The 22,241-nt window shown below is 38.7% G+C and overlaps 1 protein-coding gene across 1 annotated transcript; it reads right to left on the bottom strand.

Moving 5' to 3' along the window:
• Nucleotides 1-12,315: 12,315 nt before the first annotated feature.
• Nucleotides 12,316-13,674, bottom strand: twist1b (twist family bHLH transcription factor 1b). The gene is made up of 2 exons (XM_031298987.2): nucleotides 12,986-13,674; nucleotides 12,316-12,822 (listed from the first exon to the last, which is right to left on the bottom strand). The coding sequence occupies exon 1, from the start codon at nucleotides 13,514-13,516 to the stop codon at nucleotides 13,010-13,012; it is 507 nt and encodes a 168-aa protein (XP_031154847.1). The 5' UTR covers nucleotides 13,517-13,674; the 3' UTR covers nucleotides 12,316-12,822; nucleotides 12,986-13,009.
• Between the last annotated feature and the right edge of the window lie 8,567 nt (nucleotides 13,675-22,241).

The raw sequence follows: 22,241 nt of genomic DNA on the forward strand, positions 1-22,241 counted from the left end.
CGAGGCAGAGATCTTAATTACTACCACATGGCGGCCAAAGGGGCGGAAGAGAATGCTTTTAAGGCAGCCAGAGAGTTATAGCCCCCCAGATCTTTTAGCATATGAAATAAACAAGAGAACTGCTACTGCGTGCGAGTGTATATGTGTCACTGTTTGTATCCTTTGGATTTAGTTTTTTTCATTTTATGATTGCTGTAGAATACCTAACCCTACCTGATTGTCTTGCTTGCTGACACAGAAAGTTAGTTACAACAGTGGTGTAAAAAGAAGATCTTTTACTTTAGTAAAAGAACAAATACTACACCATTATAAGTCCTGCATTTATAATAAAAAGGATGTACAAAAGTATTACAAAATGTACTTTTAGTATCAAAAGTAAAAGTACTCATTAGGACGGCCTTCATTTGGGTAATATTACTGACTTATTATTACTTATGCATTAAGATATGAGTGGCTAATTTCAACAGCTTTATAAACTATTGGATAGTTTCTTTTGTACAAATGCGTCATATCTTATCAGCTTATCACGTTTTGCATGTAACAAGTAACTATATCAAATACAGTTAGTGGAAAATGGTGCAATATTAGCCTCTTTCATATGTAGTGAAGTAGAAGTATCTAGTCACATAAAATGGAAATACTCAAGTAAAATAGAAAGAATCTCAAAATTATGCTTACGTACTTTCAACATACTTATTTACACCCCTGGTTAATCAGGGTTAATATGAAATAAAAAATCAATAAAATAGGTCGTACAGTTACACACAAAAGCAGATTAATCCCTCCGTATTTGTCAGTATACGATAAAAATAGGAGGCTATAGTGTTGGTGTGTGTTATGTGATTTTTACACTGACACCTGAGGAGTGTTGATATTCAGGCTGGGCCGGTATAGCCGGCAGCTGCCTGGGAGGTGTAATAGGTTGTCTTACAAAGCACAGACAGGAAATGAACCCTGGTATCAAGCTTGAATCAGCTACATCTGGACTGAATTATTCATCCTGGTTGTTTTTGGCTGGTGATAAATGATTTAGTCGCACCGCTGACACCATTTCTCAAGAACAAATATAACTATGATATAGCACAATGAAAAAAAGTGGAAAAAGATGACGAGAATGTTGCAGTTATTCACCTGCAGCTGTAAGAAGAACTATTCAATTATAATAAAATGTTTTAATTTTGGCTCAATGGTGATTAAATATTTGCAAGGTTGAATCATCCCTAAGCTGTCTTTGTTGCTTGATTTGTCTCCTCACTGTGTTTTCTCTTTTGTGATTAACTGTGTTCTTAGACAATCAATCCACACTGTGCCTTCTGTAATTTCAAAATAAAGCAAACACATTATTATCCTTATCTTGACACAATGATCTGATGTCGAAGCTGATTCCAGTATTTTGTTGCACTTGCACACAGGGTGGACAAGAGCAAAAACATTCAAATATCTTCCCAGTCCAAATCAAACACTGCCATTTCTGGTGTGACCACAGGGGGAAGTTTAATAGCTCCTTGGAGGTTATGAACTGTTGACAGTTAATAAGTCATAAAATTCCCCCTTAAAGAGGATGCTAGATTCCATCTGCAGGGCACCCAGTACAAAGAGCCGGAAAGTAAATATCTCGCAATGGAAGTGGACTGGAATCTCTCAATGGCTGCTCATGGAGAGTCTCTAGAGCTTTTTCCTCAAGGTTTCGTGATTTCTAGAGGCATGGAGGAAAATGCTAACATTACTGAGTAATTTTCCCTTAAAGTAAACTGACTTTTTTCACGTTTGGAGAATATGAGGCTTTGAGAGTGGAGGCAGAACATTGCAGGCAACTGACCTTCGTGATTACACCTCATATTATTGTACTATTTCTCTTTGCCCCTTGGGATGTTTGCCATGGTAACAGCACACAGCGGGCTGTCTGGGCTGACCCATGCTGTCCTCTGCATTTCCCAGCTTGGCTGTGATGAAGGGAAGTCTCTGCCCATGATCCCTAACCCCTGATGAGGAGGGTTCTCAATTTCAGCTCCAGGTCCTGCATGGGCCTCACATCCCTCTCTGCTCCTTTGCCACCACTGTTCCACCCACGACCCCCCATTCAACCAAAAAGGGCATCCCTTCCTTCAATAAACAGCTATTTTCTGAGCCAAACTGTACTAGATTACCTAAACTGTCCCCTCTGGCCTCAAAGAGAACAAGTGTTGGTCGTCAGAGCCTGAGCACGCTTGACATTTTGATTAAAGAAATATTTCAACATTTTAGGAAGTACACTTATATGGCTATCAGCCAGTTAGATGAAAAGATCGATAGCACTCTCGTGTATGTACAGTAAATATGACACTACCACCAGTCAGTAAGCTTAGCTTAGAACAAAGGGGCTGTGCGAAAAAAATGTGCCTACCAGCAGCTCCAAAGCTCCGTAATCAACACGTAATATAGCTTCAGTTGCTGCAAAGGGATTGTCACTGAACGAATAGCAGATACATTTGGCATCAACAATTTGTGAATTGCCAGATACATTAATTAACAACATTAGTTAATATAAAAAGTTGATAAAAAAATTGGCAAAATAATAATTCAGCATAATGTTTCATGTTGCAAATTAATTATATAAATGTAATTTCTAGGAGAACCAGTTGGCTTTAGAGCTAACCGTCTCCTGGCTGTAGCTACATATTGAACGGAGGGACGTGAGAGTGGGATCAATCTTCTCATCTAATTCTCGGCAAGAAAGCCAATAAGTGTATTTTCCCAAAATGTTGAATTATTCCTTTAACAGGGCCTACTAGATAACATGACTGCCTGACATTATTTTTGAAGTAGAGTTTCCCATCTTTCAGCAAAGACTTGTGCTGTTAAGGCTATAATTGTACTATTCATGCTGGTTTGACAGGTGTCCTTGCCATATGCCGTGACACCGGCCTTAACAAGCCTGGAGCACTGGAGCGACCGGGCTCCACGTTGGTGATGGAGTACAGCCACAGATTGGAAAGAACAGAATCGTTCATGCAACTTCACCTGAGAGCAAAACTAACAATGCTTTGGCTGACTCTTCTCAAACTTTAGGACGTCCTATATCCTGGGATACCCAGAGAACAAAAGTTGTGTTTTTTGTGTCCTGTGGGGTTGAAAGAAGAAAATCTATTTACAAAAGCATGAAAATATTTTATCACTAGCAGCAGGGGCAGGAGTGTTTTAATGACCTGATCCACAGGCCTCTGGCTGGCTGCAGGCTTTCTCAAACTGCAAAGAAAGAGCCCACTTGGTCTGCCTGCCAACCCTTGGGGCAGCATTGAGATGAAACAGATAAGATGATTGTTTCTAATGAAATCCAGATCTTTAGGTCTATCTGGACGAGGACTAGCTGGGCCCCTTCTCCATTTTTTTCCGTTTCTTTTTTTTTGTTGAAGGGGGTGTTCCATATTGATCTTGAATTTGAAGGGAGACTGTGGAAGTCGCTCCCTAATTCAAACCAGAGCTCCAGTACCAGTCCTGGTGGAGCTTTGATGCTTTGAAATTCTACAAGCGAACACGACACTGTCAGCCTGCTGGACCCTGTTGTCCTGACAACCCTAATTATCTTCCTTTACAGCCTAGTTTTTACACAGGAAGGGGACCATTATGTTCTTTAGGCATTTGCATCTCTCTGGGGCAAGTGTTAAAGGTCAGGGAAATGAACCAAAATAACATAACATGAATACAGCAGAGCAAGCGTATGCGTGTGCGAGAAAAGGTGACTCACTGCAACACAGTCAATACTTTGGCAGGCATGTCTTTTGTAAAATATTGCTTGAATTACTTACTTGAACACGTGTTCCCAAGGACAGTTGAAACTCCAACTGTCTGCAGTATTTTGTCAAGGTTACAGTGAAGAGCCTCTTCATATCACTACATGTTTCTTTTTTCGATTGTCTTGCTAACTCACTGGACTTTTTTTCTTTCTATGCACCATTAAAACTAAATTCTACATATTCTTTGTCCAATAAAAAGCACAGGAAACTGCATGCGTTGTGAAATAATGAGCTGTTCTCTACTGCTTAAGAGAACTATTTTATTAATAGGCTACTTTGAGCTTGCTCCTAAAAAAACAGCAGTCCAATCACAATACATTATTCATTCTTATAATGTGATAATACACTTGTAATACAAAATAAACACAGCACTGTTTTTCCTGATGGGTTTCCAGTTGTGTTCAGACTTCGTCCGTGGAAAGTTAATGTGCCACATGTACTTCTTTGCTCTTGGATAATGTACGCTGGTACCAGACTATTTGGTTCAAAAACAGCAGAACATGGCCCAGACTAAACTGCTGCTTTTCACACAGTAGATACTACAGCTCTGACATCTTGTTCATATATTTTAAAAAGGGAAAGTGAATGGCTGCCAATCACCTGCATCAAAGAAGGGCTTTCAAATGATTAACAAGGATTTAATTCATTGCATGAGGCTTTATTTCCTGTTTTATATACTTTGGATGAATACAAATGCCAACCACTGAAGTCTTGCAAATATAATCATGCAGTCGTTGATGTTGCAGGTATAAATGGATTGAAACTCTCAAACAAACTCAACATTTGGAGTGAAATAAAATGAATTTATTTAGTTAGTCTGTCTGCCAATGTATTATCATTTATATACTCTAAATCTAAGCAGGGAGTGTTAAAATGAATAAAGGCCAGGGTGAAATGTGAGCTGAGAATCCAACCACCAACATTTACTGTTAAAACATTCTCCAATCAGATTTCTGTCTTTTACTAGAGTGGGACTTCTGTAGGATTTCCTTGATGTGCAATCATGCATATAAAAAGGATGAGATATTGTGTAAAAATGTCAAGTAATACAAATTCAAAGAGATTGAAAGTCACGTCAGTTATCACCCAGATCTTATCAGACTGACCAGTGTAGCTGAATGAAGTGGCCTTAAGTGGTGTCACTCTGCCAGGGGTCACAGAGAGCTGCGAATCAAAGGGGGAGCCAGAGGTTGACCAAACACACTGTTCTCCCACTGCCCTTGTGTAAAACTATCTGCCAAACACCAGTGGTCCTCTTTGAACTTGATTTAGCACTAAGGTCACAAACAGCCACTCCTCTGTTGTGGAGGACGAAGCCGGCACCCTGATGACATGGAGATAGAGGAGATGTATGTATTATGTATTTATGTTGTCTTACACTGAGATTATCACTGGGTTCTCTAATGGGGGTCTCACACAGACTTCACTGTTATTATAGTGAATTATAACTATAACTGTGCAGGCTATTAAACTTCCAGTTTTTCACTTTTATGAATAGGGAAGTATTTTTTCATGTGTAAATATTTTTGAATGTTTTAGATTTACATTTTTACACAAATTGTTGTTCTTAAGTTATGCCTGTGCAATCAGCATATTAATGCATCACAATTACAGTTCAAGCTATCAGCGAAATACCAAAAAACAGACAAAATGCTTTTAATAATTAGCATTAAAAAACTATTTTTAATCAGCTAAAAAAACATAAACAAAATAGTTGCTTATATATAAAACAAAAAAACTTGGTTTTCTTATTGTTACTGTTGTTGTGTTGTTGATGTCATCGTTGTGGTCATCTGACCAGGTGGCTCCTCTGTCGGTGGACTGAAGGATCCTGACGCCACGTGTGCTAAGGCAGCGTCCTGCACCGACGCTCCTGCTGGGATGTGAGGAAATACATCATGAGTCATAACTTATATAGAACATTAAAGCCAGGTGAGAACTTGCCTAAAGCAACACATATAAAAATGTATCCTGTTTATTACTCAGTGACATATGATATGGCAAAAGTTGAAAAGATGATTAAAGTTTTGGCCTTTGCTTTATATACTGTACTTCACAGATGGTTGTCCAGAATGCAAATTTCATTCACTTATTTATTCTACATAAGCAGTTCAACCACATAGTGTAGGTTTTTTTATTCCAGTTGGCAGTTCTATAAATCAATTGGTTGGTGCTATATTTGATTTTAGCACATTTCTCTGTTATTATAGCTTTTTTAAAGCCATTTAAGAGTAAATCCTCAGGATTTTTGTTACAAAAAAATGTTAAAGTTTTGGTTTGGCATCATCCTTCCTTGATGACCCTAAATAGGGTTTTTATTTAGTTTTTTAATGCTACTGTTTTGTGCATTTTGTGATTGTATGCATTACTAAATATGGCACAAATGATAAAGAGTTGGTTTGTTGGGCATGTCCATTTTTATCAAAGACTAATAGTCTGTATTAGGACAAGATGTTTCCAGTGATTTAGAATTAGATTCTCCTGCATCTTCATAATGCATGCTAAGAATTCACTAAATTGGATAAGAATAAAGTGTTTAAAATGGTTCAGAGGGAATAAGGAGATCATTGTAACTCTAGGTAACAACACATCAATTATCAGTGTGACATTAGAGTCCCGGTATTCAGTGTTGGTGGGACTTGTGGGCCAGCAGGTTAATGAAGGCAATGGGATTAATACCCAGGGAGTGGTGGAGAGCCCTCGGGGACAGGAGCAGGGACGCTGCATCATTAGAGCCCTATTAACCCCAGGGCAATACAAGGACTGCTGAATGTTTCAATCAGTGCCTCAATAAGGGACAAATTGTGCTCTGCCTTTATTCACATCCAGGAAGAAGCTACATTAAATCAGTTGAGATTTTAAATAACGTTCTCTCTCTCTCTCTCTCTCTCTCTCTCTCTCTCTCTCTCTCTCTCTCTCTCTCACACACACACACACACACACACACACACACACACACACAGATGTTTATTATAAGATATAATATTGGATGTATACTCATTTTAATAGATTTAACTTTTTACAGTGAGTTGGGACATTTAATCAGGGAACTGATGCATGTGCTTTATAAGCTTCACTGTGTGGTTCAGTTTCCACAATGAGTGAAGCACTCATCAAACAGTTTACATTCTATAGTGAGGTATTCTTTTTCCCTCTGCCCTCAGAAAATAATCCTTTGTATTTCATGCTCAAACTGGGGCTACATTTATATACTCCATCTTGATTGAACATAAACAGGAATGTTTGAAATCACTGCGTTGGACTATGACTGCCCTCCACTCCATCTGTATGTTTATACTTCCTGTAAGAGGCCCTCTATTTATGGACAACCGAAGAACACAAATAATCATCCCCCTCCAGTAAAAAAATCTGCTTTTATTATCTGCAACGTTTTGCAATGCCTTTGTGTACGCTCACGCTGCCTTCTGATTGCCTGTTTATTATTCCAGCGTTTCTGCAGAGCCAATGGGGATCCGGCCAATTCTAAAAGGTGCCAATACTTTTTCAGCCTTTTCCTGTCTGTGACATCATTGTGCATTCACACTGATCCGTGTCTTGTCTGCAGCCTGGGTGGCACACATCACACGCAACAAAGATTGAACACAAGGTGCACACGTTTTGACTGTGCCCTTTGGACGTGTATCAAAGGACATCTCTGGTCCTGGATACAATCACATGGATGCCTAAATCATGCCGTCATTCTTCATGACCAGTGTGCATTTTACTGTGATGAAACGCTGACCTGTTATGCCTTCATATTTTCAGTTGAAATCTTTAATTTGCCAACATAAATATGGTGTGTCAACAAGCCCTCAACCAGATTTAAACAAGAATCTGTTTAACATTTTCTCAAACAGCCAAGGGCATCCAATTCCTCCTGTTGAGTCCACTTTTATCCAAATATTTCAAGAAATAATGTTTCATCATTGTAACTTTTACATTGATCATTTTCCTCAAGGGCCATACAACTCTTCAGACATAAAGTGTCATGTTGTTTATGATCTCAGGATGAAAGTCTTTGAATTTTTATCTAAATAAAAAAGGAGACATTTCATTCAGTATCAACGTTTTTGGTCTTTTTTTCATGTTCATGTTAATTCTTAAATGCAAAATACATGATCAAAACAAGTTTAATTTGTCCTTTTTTTTTCAAAGATGAGGATCAAAAATGCAGTTTGCGGTTGTCTGAAAGCATGAGCAGGAATCAGTAAATCGTCAACATTTTGCAGCTTTCAGTCAATAATTTTGCCAAATACTTTTGAAGCCAAATACCCTATCACCTCTCTTATTGTTTCCTTCTCATATGTTTCCATAAATCAAGTAATTGCTGCACAGGTGTCTATTCAAATATTTTTCGGCATTAAGTATCCTCACTTCTCGATGCCAGGTTAGAGAGACAGTAATAGACCCTGTCTTGGATTAAACTGATTTATAAAAAAGACAATGTTTTATATTCATGGAAAAATATTCTTGAAAGTTAGATTCCCACATATTTACAGTGATGCTGATCAGTTTGTTATCAGTCCTTTAAAACCAAAAGTTGATTATCAAGAGTGTAATGTGTGATTTCAGGAGATACGTTTTGAAATGATGATGAAAAAAGAAAACTGTGAAACCTTCTGAACTTTGGAAATTTGTTCAAACTTTTATTGTTGAATGAGGTTTATATGATTGCAGAAATATGAGTTTCCAATGGGTCAGAGCGCAATGCATTTTCAGAAACACACCTGTGCGTCCATTGTTGCATGTTTTTTATTTAGGAAAGGATTCTCATCTAAAGTTTGTAGTATGCTTTTACAGCCACAGCTATTTTGTTTTATATTCAAGCTTTAATTCATGGTAAAACAGATTAATCTTGTGGCACAAATCTGGTGACAAATACACTCTAATAATCTGACAGTGCTCCATGACTTCTTGTCCTGTCTATGCACCGCCTGTCTATACCTGTATATCGCATTGCACTTTTCTGCTCTTTTTGCACTTCTGGTTGGACCCAAACTGCATTTCGTTGTCTTTGTACTTGTACTCTGCACAATGATAATAAAGTTGAATCTAATCTAATCTAATTGAATCTAATGATTTGGTTGTTTTTCTGTTTCAGTTTTAAATATTTAAACCAGAACAGATTCAAAATGAGATGGATCATTATCATCTTTCTCCTGCAGTGAGTAGATGAGAAAAGGGGCGGAAATATGAAAATCCATCCTTTATTATTTGACAAAGTTTAACATCTTCCTCACTTGATGCCAGATCTCATGGTGTCATGTGAAAAAGTATACACATCTGCAGGTGCTCATTTTCAACAGAAGTAAAGGTCAGAGGAACTTTAACAGTCATAGCTGCTATCTGCTCAGAGATGCACAAAGATGATGTTTTTTTATATGCATATCCTTCGCATCATATCCAACCAAATTGTCTTCAAATGTATTGCACAAAAACAAAATTTTCACAATTTTCCATCTTTAAGACACCTTTTATTACCATGGCACTTTTCTGATATGTGTATTAAATAAAATGCTCTCTCATCAAAGAACTGCATAGATGTTTATGTATTCAATAATCAGCAGACTCCAGATGCAGGAGGTATGCACTGTAGCTGTCTGTTTCTGTTTAGCCTCTCCTTTGTTTCCTTGCCTCAAGTGCATTTCTGTACTCTGATCTTATCTCCACGCAGTTCAACTACTCCTGGCTTTAATATGCACTTTCTGAGGCATTGTTAAAGGTGTGGATGAAACTGTGTGTGGGCCTGAAAAAGTTTGATTACCAACCAGAGGACCTTTCAATTCTCACTGAGGCTCAAAATGGAAAATCTGGAATTTCACTTAACGTTGTGGCCGTAAAGTCTGCACCTGCTCTTTCCTGTTGAGCTCAGAAATAAACTGTTAAATGCAACAACATAAAACAAACAACAAACTGAAGTCTTCTTGAGTGCACATATTTTTAAAGTTATTCTAACCATCTCTTACAGTAATTATCAGGTACACCATCTATTTTCAAGTAAGCTGCAATTGAAAAGTGTAATCAAATAAAGATTTTTAGAAATGGAAAAAAGTACAAGTAAAAAAAAAAAGAATGAAATCTCTTTTACAAGAAGCTAAATATGGAGGCCAGCATAATAAATAATTGATATATCACCTGTCAGCTGCTGGTGCACGTGAATGAACTGCGATATGTAGTTACAAAACCGAGAGCTTTTATTATTATCAATTATAGTATTGCGCCAGGCCCCATGACTACAGTTTACTTAGGTCTATTATTATTATTATTATTATTATTAGTATTATTATCGTTAATATTATTATTATTATGAATAGAGGTTGTATAATAACTTTTAGTAACTCATTAATATCACTGATTTAATATCAACGTTATAGCTGCACAAAAACATCCAGAGCAAATGAATCATTTGGATGAATGGAAACTTGTTACTCAGATAATATAGAAATAGAGAACAAAGTCAAATCTAATTTGAAAGTGCAGTCAATTTAGTCTATTTATTATTACTCATATCGTCCATGTCTGACACAACAGTTCTCGTATAGGCTTAGTCAGGGGTTAAATATGTGTGATAGATTCTCGTCCGTTAGTTACTCCCCTCCTTTAAACCCCCTCCCTCCCCCAAACGCGCGCGCGCACACACACACACACACACACACACACACACACACACACACACACACACACACACACACACACACACACACACACACTAACACGCGCGCTCTTCAAAGTAGTCTAAATCTTTGACAGCAGAAGGCCCGTTAGTGTTGGAAGCTTTAGAAAGAAACATCCTGATCTTTATATACAGTAGGCTATCTTAAAGCCAAATAATCAGCAAGTCAACCTCTCACACGATCATTAATACAGACTGTTTAGCTTTTCGTTCAGCCTACCTTTGTCTCAGCGCGTTCAGTCAGCTCCAGATCATGTTACTCCCTGCAGGTGGCCCTTTTTATTAATCCATTTTAATCAAAGCTGCTGGATGATTTTAATGTAGGACTGCAGACTCACAGTCTGTGTGGAAGCAAAGCTCCTCCGAGCTCTCTCTCTGCAGTAATGCGCTGCACGGCGAGTCTCTGCACAGTCTGAACATCTGCTCGTTTCACGTGACGTTTTTTTAAAAATACTAACATCTGTTCTAAATAGGTTTCATTCTGTGCCTCTGCATCGTGTCAATTGCCAACTCCTCTCTCCTGAAAGAAGGGGAGAGGAAACTTATTTAAGCCTATTGCGTTGCACAAATGCTGGGAATTTAAAAATAGGCTGCAGCTTCTATTTATTGTAGGCCCTGTATATTTATCTGGCATGAACTGAAAACCTAACCGTAAAAGTTTAAAGAAAAACGGCTTATTCATCTGGACTGTGTGTGTGTGTGAATCATGTCCCCCCAACATTTCAGTGAGATGGCCTCTATATGTAAAGACCTACAGCCTACCTTCTCGGCCTCCTTAAATTTCATAGACATCTGGGAATTCCATACATGCCTCGGAAGCCAATTACACACCTTCAAACGGGCCCACACTTTGATTTGGACAGTGAGAAACTTTCTCAGATCACTGAGATCAACCACAGCACGTTAACAGTATGAACGATTTATTTAGTGACAATAATCAGGAATACCTTTCCTACCTTGCGAAAAGACGCAGAAAGTATTACTGGTTATCATGTTGCAGATATGCAGACTCACAAGAGATTATTGCCAATACAATAGGTAAACTAATCCCATTTATTATGTAATTGTTTGAATTTGTCCTCATGCATTTATATAGCCCAGGCATCGTTATGCTGCAATAAAACAGTATATATAAGAAAGTCGTGTTAGTTTGTCAAAATGTCTAAATCCTCAGCATGTAACTGCCCTGCTGTTTATGTTCAGCTGCTGGCAGAAGAGAGACTGTATCTTGGGCCCAATAGCAGGTTGACATGACCTCAGTGTAACTTATTTACTCATAACGGTGCGTCTCAGGTCCAGTCCGTAATCCAACTGTAAACAAATCCAGGAAAAGAGAGAGTGAGAGAGAAACTGGAGACTAAACGAGGCCTTTCAAATTTTAATTAAAATGGAATTCTAACTTCGTTTATACAGACTAACTCTGTTTTCTCTACAGCAGACATTTTTTCCGCCATAAAACCCTTTCTCACGTTTAAATTTTTTTTTTTTTTTTTTTTTTTTTTTTAGTTTCAGCTATAAATGCGGAGAAAATGTATTTTTCTTTGTTCCTTTTGGATGTGTAACAATGGGCTATACAGGCTATGAAAAATAGCTGCATGTTTCTCCACCGCTTTCACTCGAGCCAATAATAACTCCATCTGTTTTCCCAAGTGACTGGCGATATAGTGGAAGCTTTTGCCATTAAATCTGATGTGAAGTAACAGTCCACGAGATACATGCATGGAAGCTGTTTCGTGTCATCATTTACCTTGTCTACCAACTAACCAAAGTCCAGTTTATTTTATCTTCATTTTGGCCTCAGCCGTCTGCTATTAACAATTCAATTAGCTTGACACAAAAAAGAAAGAAAGTCAAAGGCAAACACTTTACTCGTCATTTTCTTTAATGCAAAAAATATACAGACATTTACAAAAGAAACGATGATAAAAATAGGAATGTATTTGTATTTCAGACACAGGATCTATTCCTCAATATAACACGTTTCATCAATAAATAAATAAATGTATTCTGAAAATATTTTGTTGTTGTTGCACAGGTTAGATCCACACAGTCAGCCTATAATGTGAGCTACACCACCAGTTGACAGTCTCACAACTGATTCAATAATGCACTTTTACCTCCACAGAAATAAGTCCAAAGACATGCATTCAAAATATCCTTTCCTTAAAAAAATAAAAAAAATAAAATAAAAAAAGCCTAAAACATGAGTGTGTGGAGCTATAGGCTATCACACGGCTGCAGGTCCCTATCGGGCCTCTGCAAAAATGATCCCCCAGAGCTTCTGTGGTCTTTGGTTTAAATAGAGTGATCCCATGTATCCAGCATTGGACTCCAGATTTGTCCCGTCGGAATGTGATAAGTAGATTCAGCAGTCATCTGTAGGTTAGACAAGGCATTAGGCTAATTATCACTAAACTGTGCAGATAAGTAAACAAAATAAGCTTCATTAGACAACAGTTATAGCCATAAAAGAACATTTTCTAGAGGGTAATTTTTTTCCCCCACAGTTGAATGGATTTTAGTTGAAAATCAAGCGTACCATAGGGCATAATTTCTCCAGATGTTAGTGGGATGTTGACATGGACCAAGCGCCCTCCATCCTCCACACAGAGAAGGCGTAGCTCAGCCTCTCATGAGCCACATAACTACAACTTGACATTTTGGAGTCCAGCTCGTCGCTCTGCAGCACCTGGTAGAGAAAGTCGATGTATCTGGCTGCAAGTTTTAGGGTCTGTATTTTGCTGAGTTTGTCCGAGGGCAAAGTGGGGATAATTTTCCGCAAAGATGCAAACGCCTCGTTAAGAGACTGGGTCCTCTGTCGCTCCCGGACGTTTGCCATGACCCGCTGCGACTGGAGCTCCTCGAAAGACTGGGGGCTGCTGCTGCTGGACTTCTTCCCTCTTTTCCCAGGGGTCGGGCTATCTGAGTCCTCCCCGTTTTTCCTGCTCGGTCTCCTCTTCCTCCCACACCTCTTCGGCTGTCTGTCCAGCTCCCCCTCGCTGTTGCTCAGGCTGTCCACAGGAGAGACAGGAGAGCTTCCCGACTCTTCCCCCAGATTTTCCTCAGACATCTCCACTTGGGTAGATGGCGACAAGAAAGTGTCCAAAAATTGATTTCCCTCTCATGAAGTCACGGAATTGATCCACCTGTAAGTTTATCTGGTTTTGAAGACACCAAAGTATCCATAGATGGGTTTCTGGGAGGACAAATCTTTTCTGATACTTGAGAAACTTAGGCAGTTCTTATAGGCTGCATGGCGTAAACTTTTTGGGAGGGACAGGATTGGTCAAGAAGATGGATTACGTGAAGCGAGGGGTGGGAGCATCCAAGGAACTATTAGAAAGCTCCTAATATAAGTCAGAGTTGGAATAGATAACGCGGTTATTTCATATCATTACACAATTATTACCAAAACAACCAAAATATAGTTATAGTGTAGAATAATAACAATAACAATTATGTCAGTATTAGGAAGTTATCTTTTCATTTTCATTTAATTAAGTTCACATCAACGAGGAAAAATCGAATAGTGAACTGTCTCAGTATACTAAAAGGGACTTCAAAACGAAATCACATTTAAAAAACAGCTAATTTTAATTTAAATTAACACATTGTAACAGCCTTGCTTTTCCTGCAGGTCTGAGCTCAAACAATGCATTTTTATTCCTTCATCCATCGGCATCCCAAAAAAATAACTATTGTCCGATCACATCACTGCTGCTGTATGTTTGCTATAATCTCCAGTAAGTGTATGAGCTGACACTTCTTTTTTGAAATAGCGTTATGCAACCTTGGCTCATCTCTATAGACCTAACCCACAAGGAGTTTGGATTTATGTTTCCATCTAGTCTTACTTAAACCAAGTGAGATCAAAAGACTTTCATATAGGCAACATATGATCCCAATCTCACATTTTTTAAATGCAGCCCGTACTGCAGATTTTTAAACTTTTCCTTGGAGGACTGCTGCATGCTTTAATTATATTCCCCCACAAGAGGGCATGTTTTTGGTATACTGTAATATACCATAAAATATATGTAAAACTGTGGTAAAACAAAGTTTATGTTTTTTTGCTCTTCCATAAAACAATACAAGAAGTGATTATTCCCTCAGTTCTAGTCAGAGAAGAGGAAATGGCAGCTCCGTAGTTAAGACCTTCTGGTATTTACTAGGTGGGTGATACAATATCCATCTTGTTTAGTGGAGGATTACTTTGTTTAGGTTGAGATGGCTGTGGTCCACAGGAGCAGCATCTGGTTCAGGAAACAGGGGGGCAGTCAGGGTCAGAGGTCACAACACCAGTGAACATCTATTTACATCCTTGTGGAGGCCTGAGAGTGAAGTATTGTTCCAGGAGAAACACAGGCTTGTTTAAGTGTAAAGGTTTACATTTTAACTAAAGAAAATGCCACATTTTGTACATTTTCTGGCAAAAAATGACACCCTCGTTCATTCACAACACTCTGCTGCAAAGTAAAGGTGACATTTCAAGTTTGCAACTTGCATATATATATATAGAAAGAGCAGCTCAATCCTCTTCAAGGTGAGTGTACCTGTCTGCTGGCCCTGTCCATGGTGCTGATCTCAGCACACACACACACACACACACACACACACACACACACACACACACACACACACACACACACACACTATACCTGCTGTACCTCACAGGTATGTGCTCCACCACCTTGTCTGAATCTTTTTTCCGTTGTTTTTTTGCCGGATCTCGTGACAAAAGTAGCAACGAGTCAGTATGATTTACTTTTATATTAAATATTAACAGCTTGCTTTGCTGCTTCTTAAAAATAAAACATGTTACATACAGTATTTCATGCAGTGTGCATTTTTCATACAAAATGTGTGATTCCATATGCTTTTAAGTATCTTTTGGCTTTAAATTAGTCTTTACAGTGGTGAAAAGTAACTAAATACATTTACTAAAATTACTGTGCTTTAGTACAAATTTACTTGTACTTTGCTTATCGATACTACTACATTTCAGAGGGAAATATGTACTTTATACATTCATTACTTTTCAGATTAAGAGTTTTAATACAAAAACACATGAACAATTTATCAGTTATGACGCATTGTTATAACAATGAGGCAGTTCAATGTGCACATGAAAGTACTGCTGACATGTAAACATGATAGCGTTGTGTTACTTTGAGTAAATTGATCTGAATACTTCTTCCACCGCTGTGCCTTTATTAGGTAGTGCACAGTAAAGAGGTGAGAGGGAATGAGCGTAGATGGTATGCAACAAACGTCTGTTGCTTCCTTTTTTATATTTCTTTTACCTGCTCTTGTTATTTTGGTTCGTTGACTGGTATTTAAGATTACACGCAGATTGGCTTCCTTCTTTCCCTTCACCTATCAACAGAGCTTCATGATTGTATGTCTTTTATTGTGATGTTTTAATTGAGCAAATAAACCCAATAAAACAGTCCCCACTCCATCCAGGGATGTTTTGATTGGCTGCTCAACATCTTAGACCCCTCGACCATAAGCACACACCATCATCCCTTACTTTAAAAATAATAATAATGCAAAAGCTAGTATTTACTCCCACTCTACATATACATTTCTTGGCAGATTGCTCAGTAGAGTTCAGCTCTTTGCTGCTTAAGTGACTCTGAGAAAACACAGCTGCTTCTCGGGAATATGATGTCATCACAGGACAACTCCTCCAGTGTTGATCTTTAATAAGGACTAAACCATTCATCAGTCAGTCACAGAGTGCCTGACAATTACAAGTACATGAAGAGGAGATAAACCGCGCTGATTGTTTTTCAATGTGATTTACCGTACGCTGCTGTCTGCTTGGCCTGGAGCAGTGGACAATCACTGATGAAAAAAGTCTTTGTCCTTATCAATGAGCAGTGAGTGAGTGTTATGATAAAGTCAAGTGTATATTTCTGACTCATGCAACTTGACACACCAGCCATTTGTGACCCCAGAGCGTCATTAACCACCCTTCCCCGAGGTCACATCAAGGCAGACACAACTCAGGCTCTCACTTTACTAAGTCCTGAGCCACAGCCAGATCCACAGAGACCTGTCTATTTTCTCTGTTCGAGCCTTGCAAGGCAGCGTTTCTCTATCAGCCTACTCATATCTTTTGAAATAACAAACCACAGTCATCCACATATATGAGGCTCCCACAATTGACAGTGATATTCTTGTTCACTCCATTAAAGATGAACCGCAAAGAATGCCAGCTCGCCAAGATGGATCAACTGCATGGGATGAGAAAAGACAGCGGTGTGTTCTTCAAAGACCAAGTCCCTGATAGCCTCTAATCAACCCTCAGCTCTAACAAGGTTAAACAGCAGAGTTGGATGACAGCATGTTTCCTCAGCAATAGTCTGAAAATGTCCCATTCTACAGAGAAATCCAGACATCATATCAGGGCATTGCTGATAACAGCAGTCCAGTGGTGGTGAGAGAGGATCTGGGGTGTCTCATCGGGAGGTGAGGATGAAAACAGGCCTTTATAAGCTGTCTGGACACATAGGAGCCAGGACTCCTGAAGTTAGCTGTAAAAGAAAGCCTTTGAAAGCTGAGTGCTTTGATGTCGCAGGTTCTAATCCTGTATTCTTGTAGCAGAGCACAATTTCACCTTGTCAGAAAGAGCTGCGCAAAGACCCAAGCCCATTCCTGGAATTTTATCTCATGAAAAGTATTGATTTTTTGTAGAGTGAAAGGCTGTTTTTGTGTACGAGGAGATGCACGTGCGTGAGTGTAATAGATGTTCTGTTAAATCTATTTGTGTCGTTCCTAATGACTCTGTGGGATATCAGACAGCTCTACCGCACAATGACACCTTATTAGCCACTAAGAACCAACAAACCTCCAGTATGTTTTCACAGCTTGGAAGCTCAGGGTGATGTGGGGTCTGTGGAAGAACTAGCATCTCAGCAGCATAATCTCTGTCACACACACACACACACACACACACACACACACACACACACACACACACACACACACACACACACACACACACACACACACACACACACACACACACACACAAAACAAACACAAGCCTTCCTCCAAGAGTTTGAGAAAGTGTTTCACTGGTCTAACCTTCCTCCCAAACAACAACACAAGATATACTATGTATTACGGAAAAACAAAAGCATGGCAAATCACTGAATTTGGCATTTATCCCATATAACCTTACTTCCTGTCAATGTAGACTGTAGAGGAACATCAGCTCATATAATCTGTGCCCTGGCCACTGCTAAAACTTAAACCTCAAGACCACTGAGCCATGCATTCTGCTGCCTATAAAGCCTGCTGCCAGCCAGTAGACCACACACACTTTCACCCAGGCTGCTGCAGCATGGAGACCATTGCACTGACCCATGCAATGAAAATATCTGTTCACAGAGTTACAGTAGCTTTACCATATTGTGGTGGGACTGTAGGAGCTTGACAGGTGCCGCTCTGAGTTTAGAGATACTCCGTCTGCATGTAGCTCATAAGGAAATGGAATGGAAATACACTCAGTTGCTCGTTTATACACCTATGCAGTCTAATACAACAGTCCTACCTATGATCATCTTGGAGACTGCCGTTTGTGGTGCTGTTTCACCTGAGCTAGCTAACGCTACAGCTCGGCTGAGGAGGACATGTTTGCATCTTGCGCTGTCATGAGCAGAAGCCCCTTGTGGAAAAATATGTATTTTTGGTTTTGGGGTGAACTGTCCCTTTAAGTATCAGTATTAGATCAAATGTGTTGGAGAAGAGAGCCAACACAACAAAAAAATGGTCACTTTCTTGACTGCACTGTGCAGAAGATAAACTGACCCAATTGAAAATGTGTTCATAATGAAATACAAGTAATGATATCACGTAAATTACATGCAGTCAAATAAACATAGCAATAAAACTCTTGACACTAAAACAGCAGTACAGGCAACTCTTGGTACTGCTCTAAAACAATTCCTTCTTACAAAACTCTTACAGTAAATGGTGGAGTCTTTTCATAAGCACACATCCAAAAGTGCTTTGCAGGTGCATGCTGGGTAACAAAAACAGGAAAAAATAAATAATTCTCATCCACTGCTGTCATGTTCCCATGAGCTAGTTCTTCTTTTTTTGTTTCATATATTCAGCATAACTGACAAGATGACTTGGCAAAGACCACCTGGTTGGAATGTCATCAGTCATGCTCCCAATGTGCAAAAATAAAAGAAGAACTAACTGTTGTGAATGTAACAGCAGTGTCTTTATCTTCATCTGTGGCTTAACGCCCAGCGAAATAACTCTGGCAGAGTGCATGTTGAAAAGCAGTATAACATGCCATGTCACATAGACTTATGTTAGTGATGAGCATAATGTCAGTAGTCCAGTGTGGTTCTTCACTCTAACCGCAAGTTCTGTGAGGAGTCCCACCACAGTCCCTGTTAATAAGTGCTCTGTGTGGAGAGAGGAGGTCGAACAGAGTGCTCCAGCTGCACATGAGGATGAATAGTATACAGGGGGATGATGGGCAGAGGTGTGGGGGCGGAGGTGCGAGGACCTGGGGAGTGATCAGGACAGAGGAGGGTCTCCCATCCTTTGCCAAAAAAACCACAAGAGTTATCTGTAAATAGATAGATATAAAGATAGATAGATAGATAGATAGATAGATAGATAGATAGATAGATAGATTCATAAAAAAATGCCATTTTGCAATTTCACATCCCCCGTTTCAAGGTCTATCTATTTCAACCCAACAAGCACACAGCATAATAAATTCAATGGCACTCAAACAAACCTTTGCAGGCAGTCAATTCTAAATTATGTGAGGTAGTAATGACACTAACTCTCCTCTGAACCGCAGCTGTGTTCCCATCTCCCCCAGATTTCTGCTCACCTCTGCTCCTCCCTGTGTGTCAGTTAGAGGTGACCTCCTCCTCCTCCTTCAGTCAGACCAATCTGTCAAGACACAATAGGCTACCTCTCCAGCTATGTTGTTTTTGGAATGGGAACCGTTCAGCTCCGCTTGTTCTCCCTCTTGGTTAACAGAAATTAGACAAGAAGCCACTCTTCTTTGAAGGATTTGTCTCGGCTGACTGTAGATTTTACGCTTTTCTTTTCTTTTTTTTTCCTTTTTTTTTGGCTTTCAGGATGTTGTTTATTTTCACTCATCAATGTGGAAGTTGTGTGTTCATGGCTACCCAGCTGGGGATCTTTTTCAGGATGTGAAGTCATCATCACCAGCTTGATTATCACCTTCAACAATGAAGAGCATAAGCATAAAGAAGATTATAATAACTTAAAGTTAAGGTGTTGATTTAATTTTCACAAAATGATTTCCTCATCAATATAACCAGCATTAGCTGATAACTATCTGTCAGGATGGAGGTGGTTTGACTCAAATCTGTTAAAGACATTACTTCCTGTTGTGAAGTGTAGATACCTGCAGATCAGGCTGATCTCACCATCTCCTGGGTATTCTGTAAGTAATAGCAGGTAACCGGAATGTTATAGGCAGCAGTGATTGTGAGACTGTACATTAAATGTTTTCCTTACGTTTGGTACTCTACTGTGGTGGAAAGTATTTCCTTAAGTAGCCTATTGTAGGCTACTTAAATACAAATTGAGGTACTTGTTCTTTACATGATCATTTCTGTTAAATGCTACTTTAGACGTTATACTACTCTCCCCTACATTTACTTTTTACTCCACTTTACTTATTTAGTGGCACTAACTTTTTTCAGATTAAGATTTGAGATAAAAAAAACATACATTCCAAAATATTCTTTATTGTTAGAGACTAACTGATCTTTCATGTGTGGCTTGTTACAACAACAACGGTCTAATTGGGGGCTATTGTCATGTTTAAGGTGTGTGTGCCTCAAGGGAACTACCCTATTAATTTGACAGTCACCTACATTGCAATGCCCTATATGTATGAAAGGTGCTATACAAATAAATATTGATTGATTGATTATTGAGTTGTTTGCAGTATCACCACACATGATTTCCCCTCTCGACTTCTCAGATGGTTTCATTTACATGTAAACATCTGCTCCGGCCTAAGAGGTCAAATTATACCATTAAGCCTACAAAAAACCGTAAAGTTTGGGAGCCACTAATATTGTAAATGACCTCCGGTATGGCGCAGCATAGGCTACTAGATAATCTGTTATTTTTCATGTTCATGTTCATATGTGCAGTGTTGTAATGTAACAAAGTACAAATACTTCACTACTGTACTTAAGTAGAATTTTCACGTATCTGTACTTTACTTTGTTATTTATATTTCTGGAAACTTTTACTTTTACTCCACTACATTTCCTAAATAAAATGTATACTTTTACTCCACTACATTTCCCCTAAGCATCTTAGTTACTCGTTACTACAAAATATAATCAGAAGAAATTTATTACACTGAAAAAAGAAAGTTTGGCGAATCATTGCTCCTAAATTACCAAGATAATGTACGCTCCATTCCAGTTGGTGACGTGATGCCTGTTTGTGGCCAAGTGGCAAAAAAAAACCATAGGCCAAAACTAAAGAAGAAGAGGAGGAAGCATAATGACTGATAGTGTCATGGAAGCACCTGCTGCTGGCTCTGCCTCCATGGTAACAGACGATGATCACCCCGACGACAGTGGTGATGAAGATAACATTACACACCTTTGGCCATAAAGTTCATAATCAAAGTGTTTTTTTACTTTTACTTTTACTTCTACTTAAGTACATTTAATATCAGAAAATTGCTATGAATACTTAAGTACTGTAAATATCAGATACTTTAAGACTTTTACTCAAGTAATATTCTAAAAGGAGACTTTAACTTCTACCAAAGTAATTTTCTGGGAAGATACTTGTACTTTTACTCAAGTATTGCTTTTGAGTACTTTATACAAGACTGCATGTGTTTTCTAAAGGCTGTGTAAAATGGTTCCGTTAGTTTGACTACATTATAAAAGCTAGTGCTTTTATTTTGAAAGAGCAGGGTAATGCCCGGTAGACGAAGAAGTCGCAGGTGTGTTTTCTGAAAGAAGAAGACTGTCGTACCTTATGTTTGTTTAGCACCTGCTGAGGGGACAAGGTTTGTAAATAGTTTCCGATTGATATAGAGTGAAATTAGTAGTTTTTGTGGTCGATATTATTCATGCAGTCAAAGTGCAACTTATTTTGACTTGTTCTAAACTATTAATTAAACAATTTGCATGTATTTTCGTCCTTGAACGATACTTGGTGACTGTTCTGAAAGTAGCCAGCTAACATAACGTTAGCCTGTTTCACAAATAATTGCGTGTGGTGGTAGCCTATTTCGTCGTTTTATTTGAATTGGCAGTTCATTTTTCAATCATGTGCATCACTTTTTAGTGTCCCCCGGAAACAGTTTCCGTTGTCGTGTGTGCTACTTGCACTGCGTTTCTCAATGTATTGGCAAACTGGTGAAGATGTTTTCTTAATGTGTTTATGTTTGTGTGTATGTGATTTCAGTCATGCTAACAATCAATTGGCATTCCTTGGCTTTGCTACACTGTCTGAAGAAATGCTGTACAATGGAAGTGTCAGTTGATGGTGGGGCAAAGTATGCTTGAATTGGGATGGTTGGAGCTGCTTGTGTGATTTTCATGGTCTGTTTTTGTTATGTATATGTGTGATTTTGAGTTTGATTTCATTTTAAGTTAAATATGCTTACCTGTAGAACCCTATCAGAGCTTGTCATTTTGTTAGGTTAAAAAATAATAATAATAATGGTAATATTTTGTTTTGTTTTTTCTTCTTATAGCTGGGTAATGTTTTTGGAGCTACAGCATTATCTGTAAAGCTTC

The sequence above is a fragment of the Sander lucioperca genome, chromosome 10 (assembly GCF_008315115.2).
Source record: "Sander lucioperca isolate FBNREF2018 chromosome 10, SLUC_FBN_1.2, whole genome shotgun sequence".
Classification (NCBI taxonomy): Eukaryota; Metazoa; Chordata; class Actinopteri; order Perciformes; family Percidae; genus Sander; species Sander lucioperca.

Bases quoted from the DNA above. Each gene is read 5' to 3' on its own strand.
- twist1b (XM_031298987.2), bottom strand. From the start codon at position 13,516: ATGTCTGAGGAAAATCTGGGGGAAGAGTCGGGAAGCTCTCCTGTCTCT.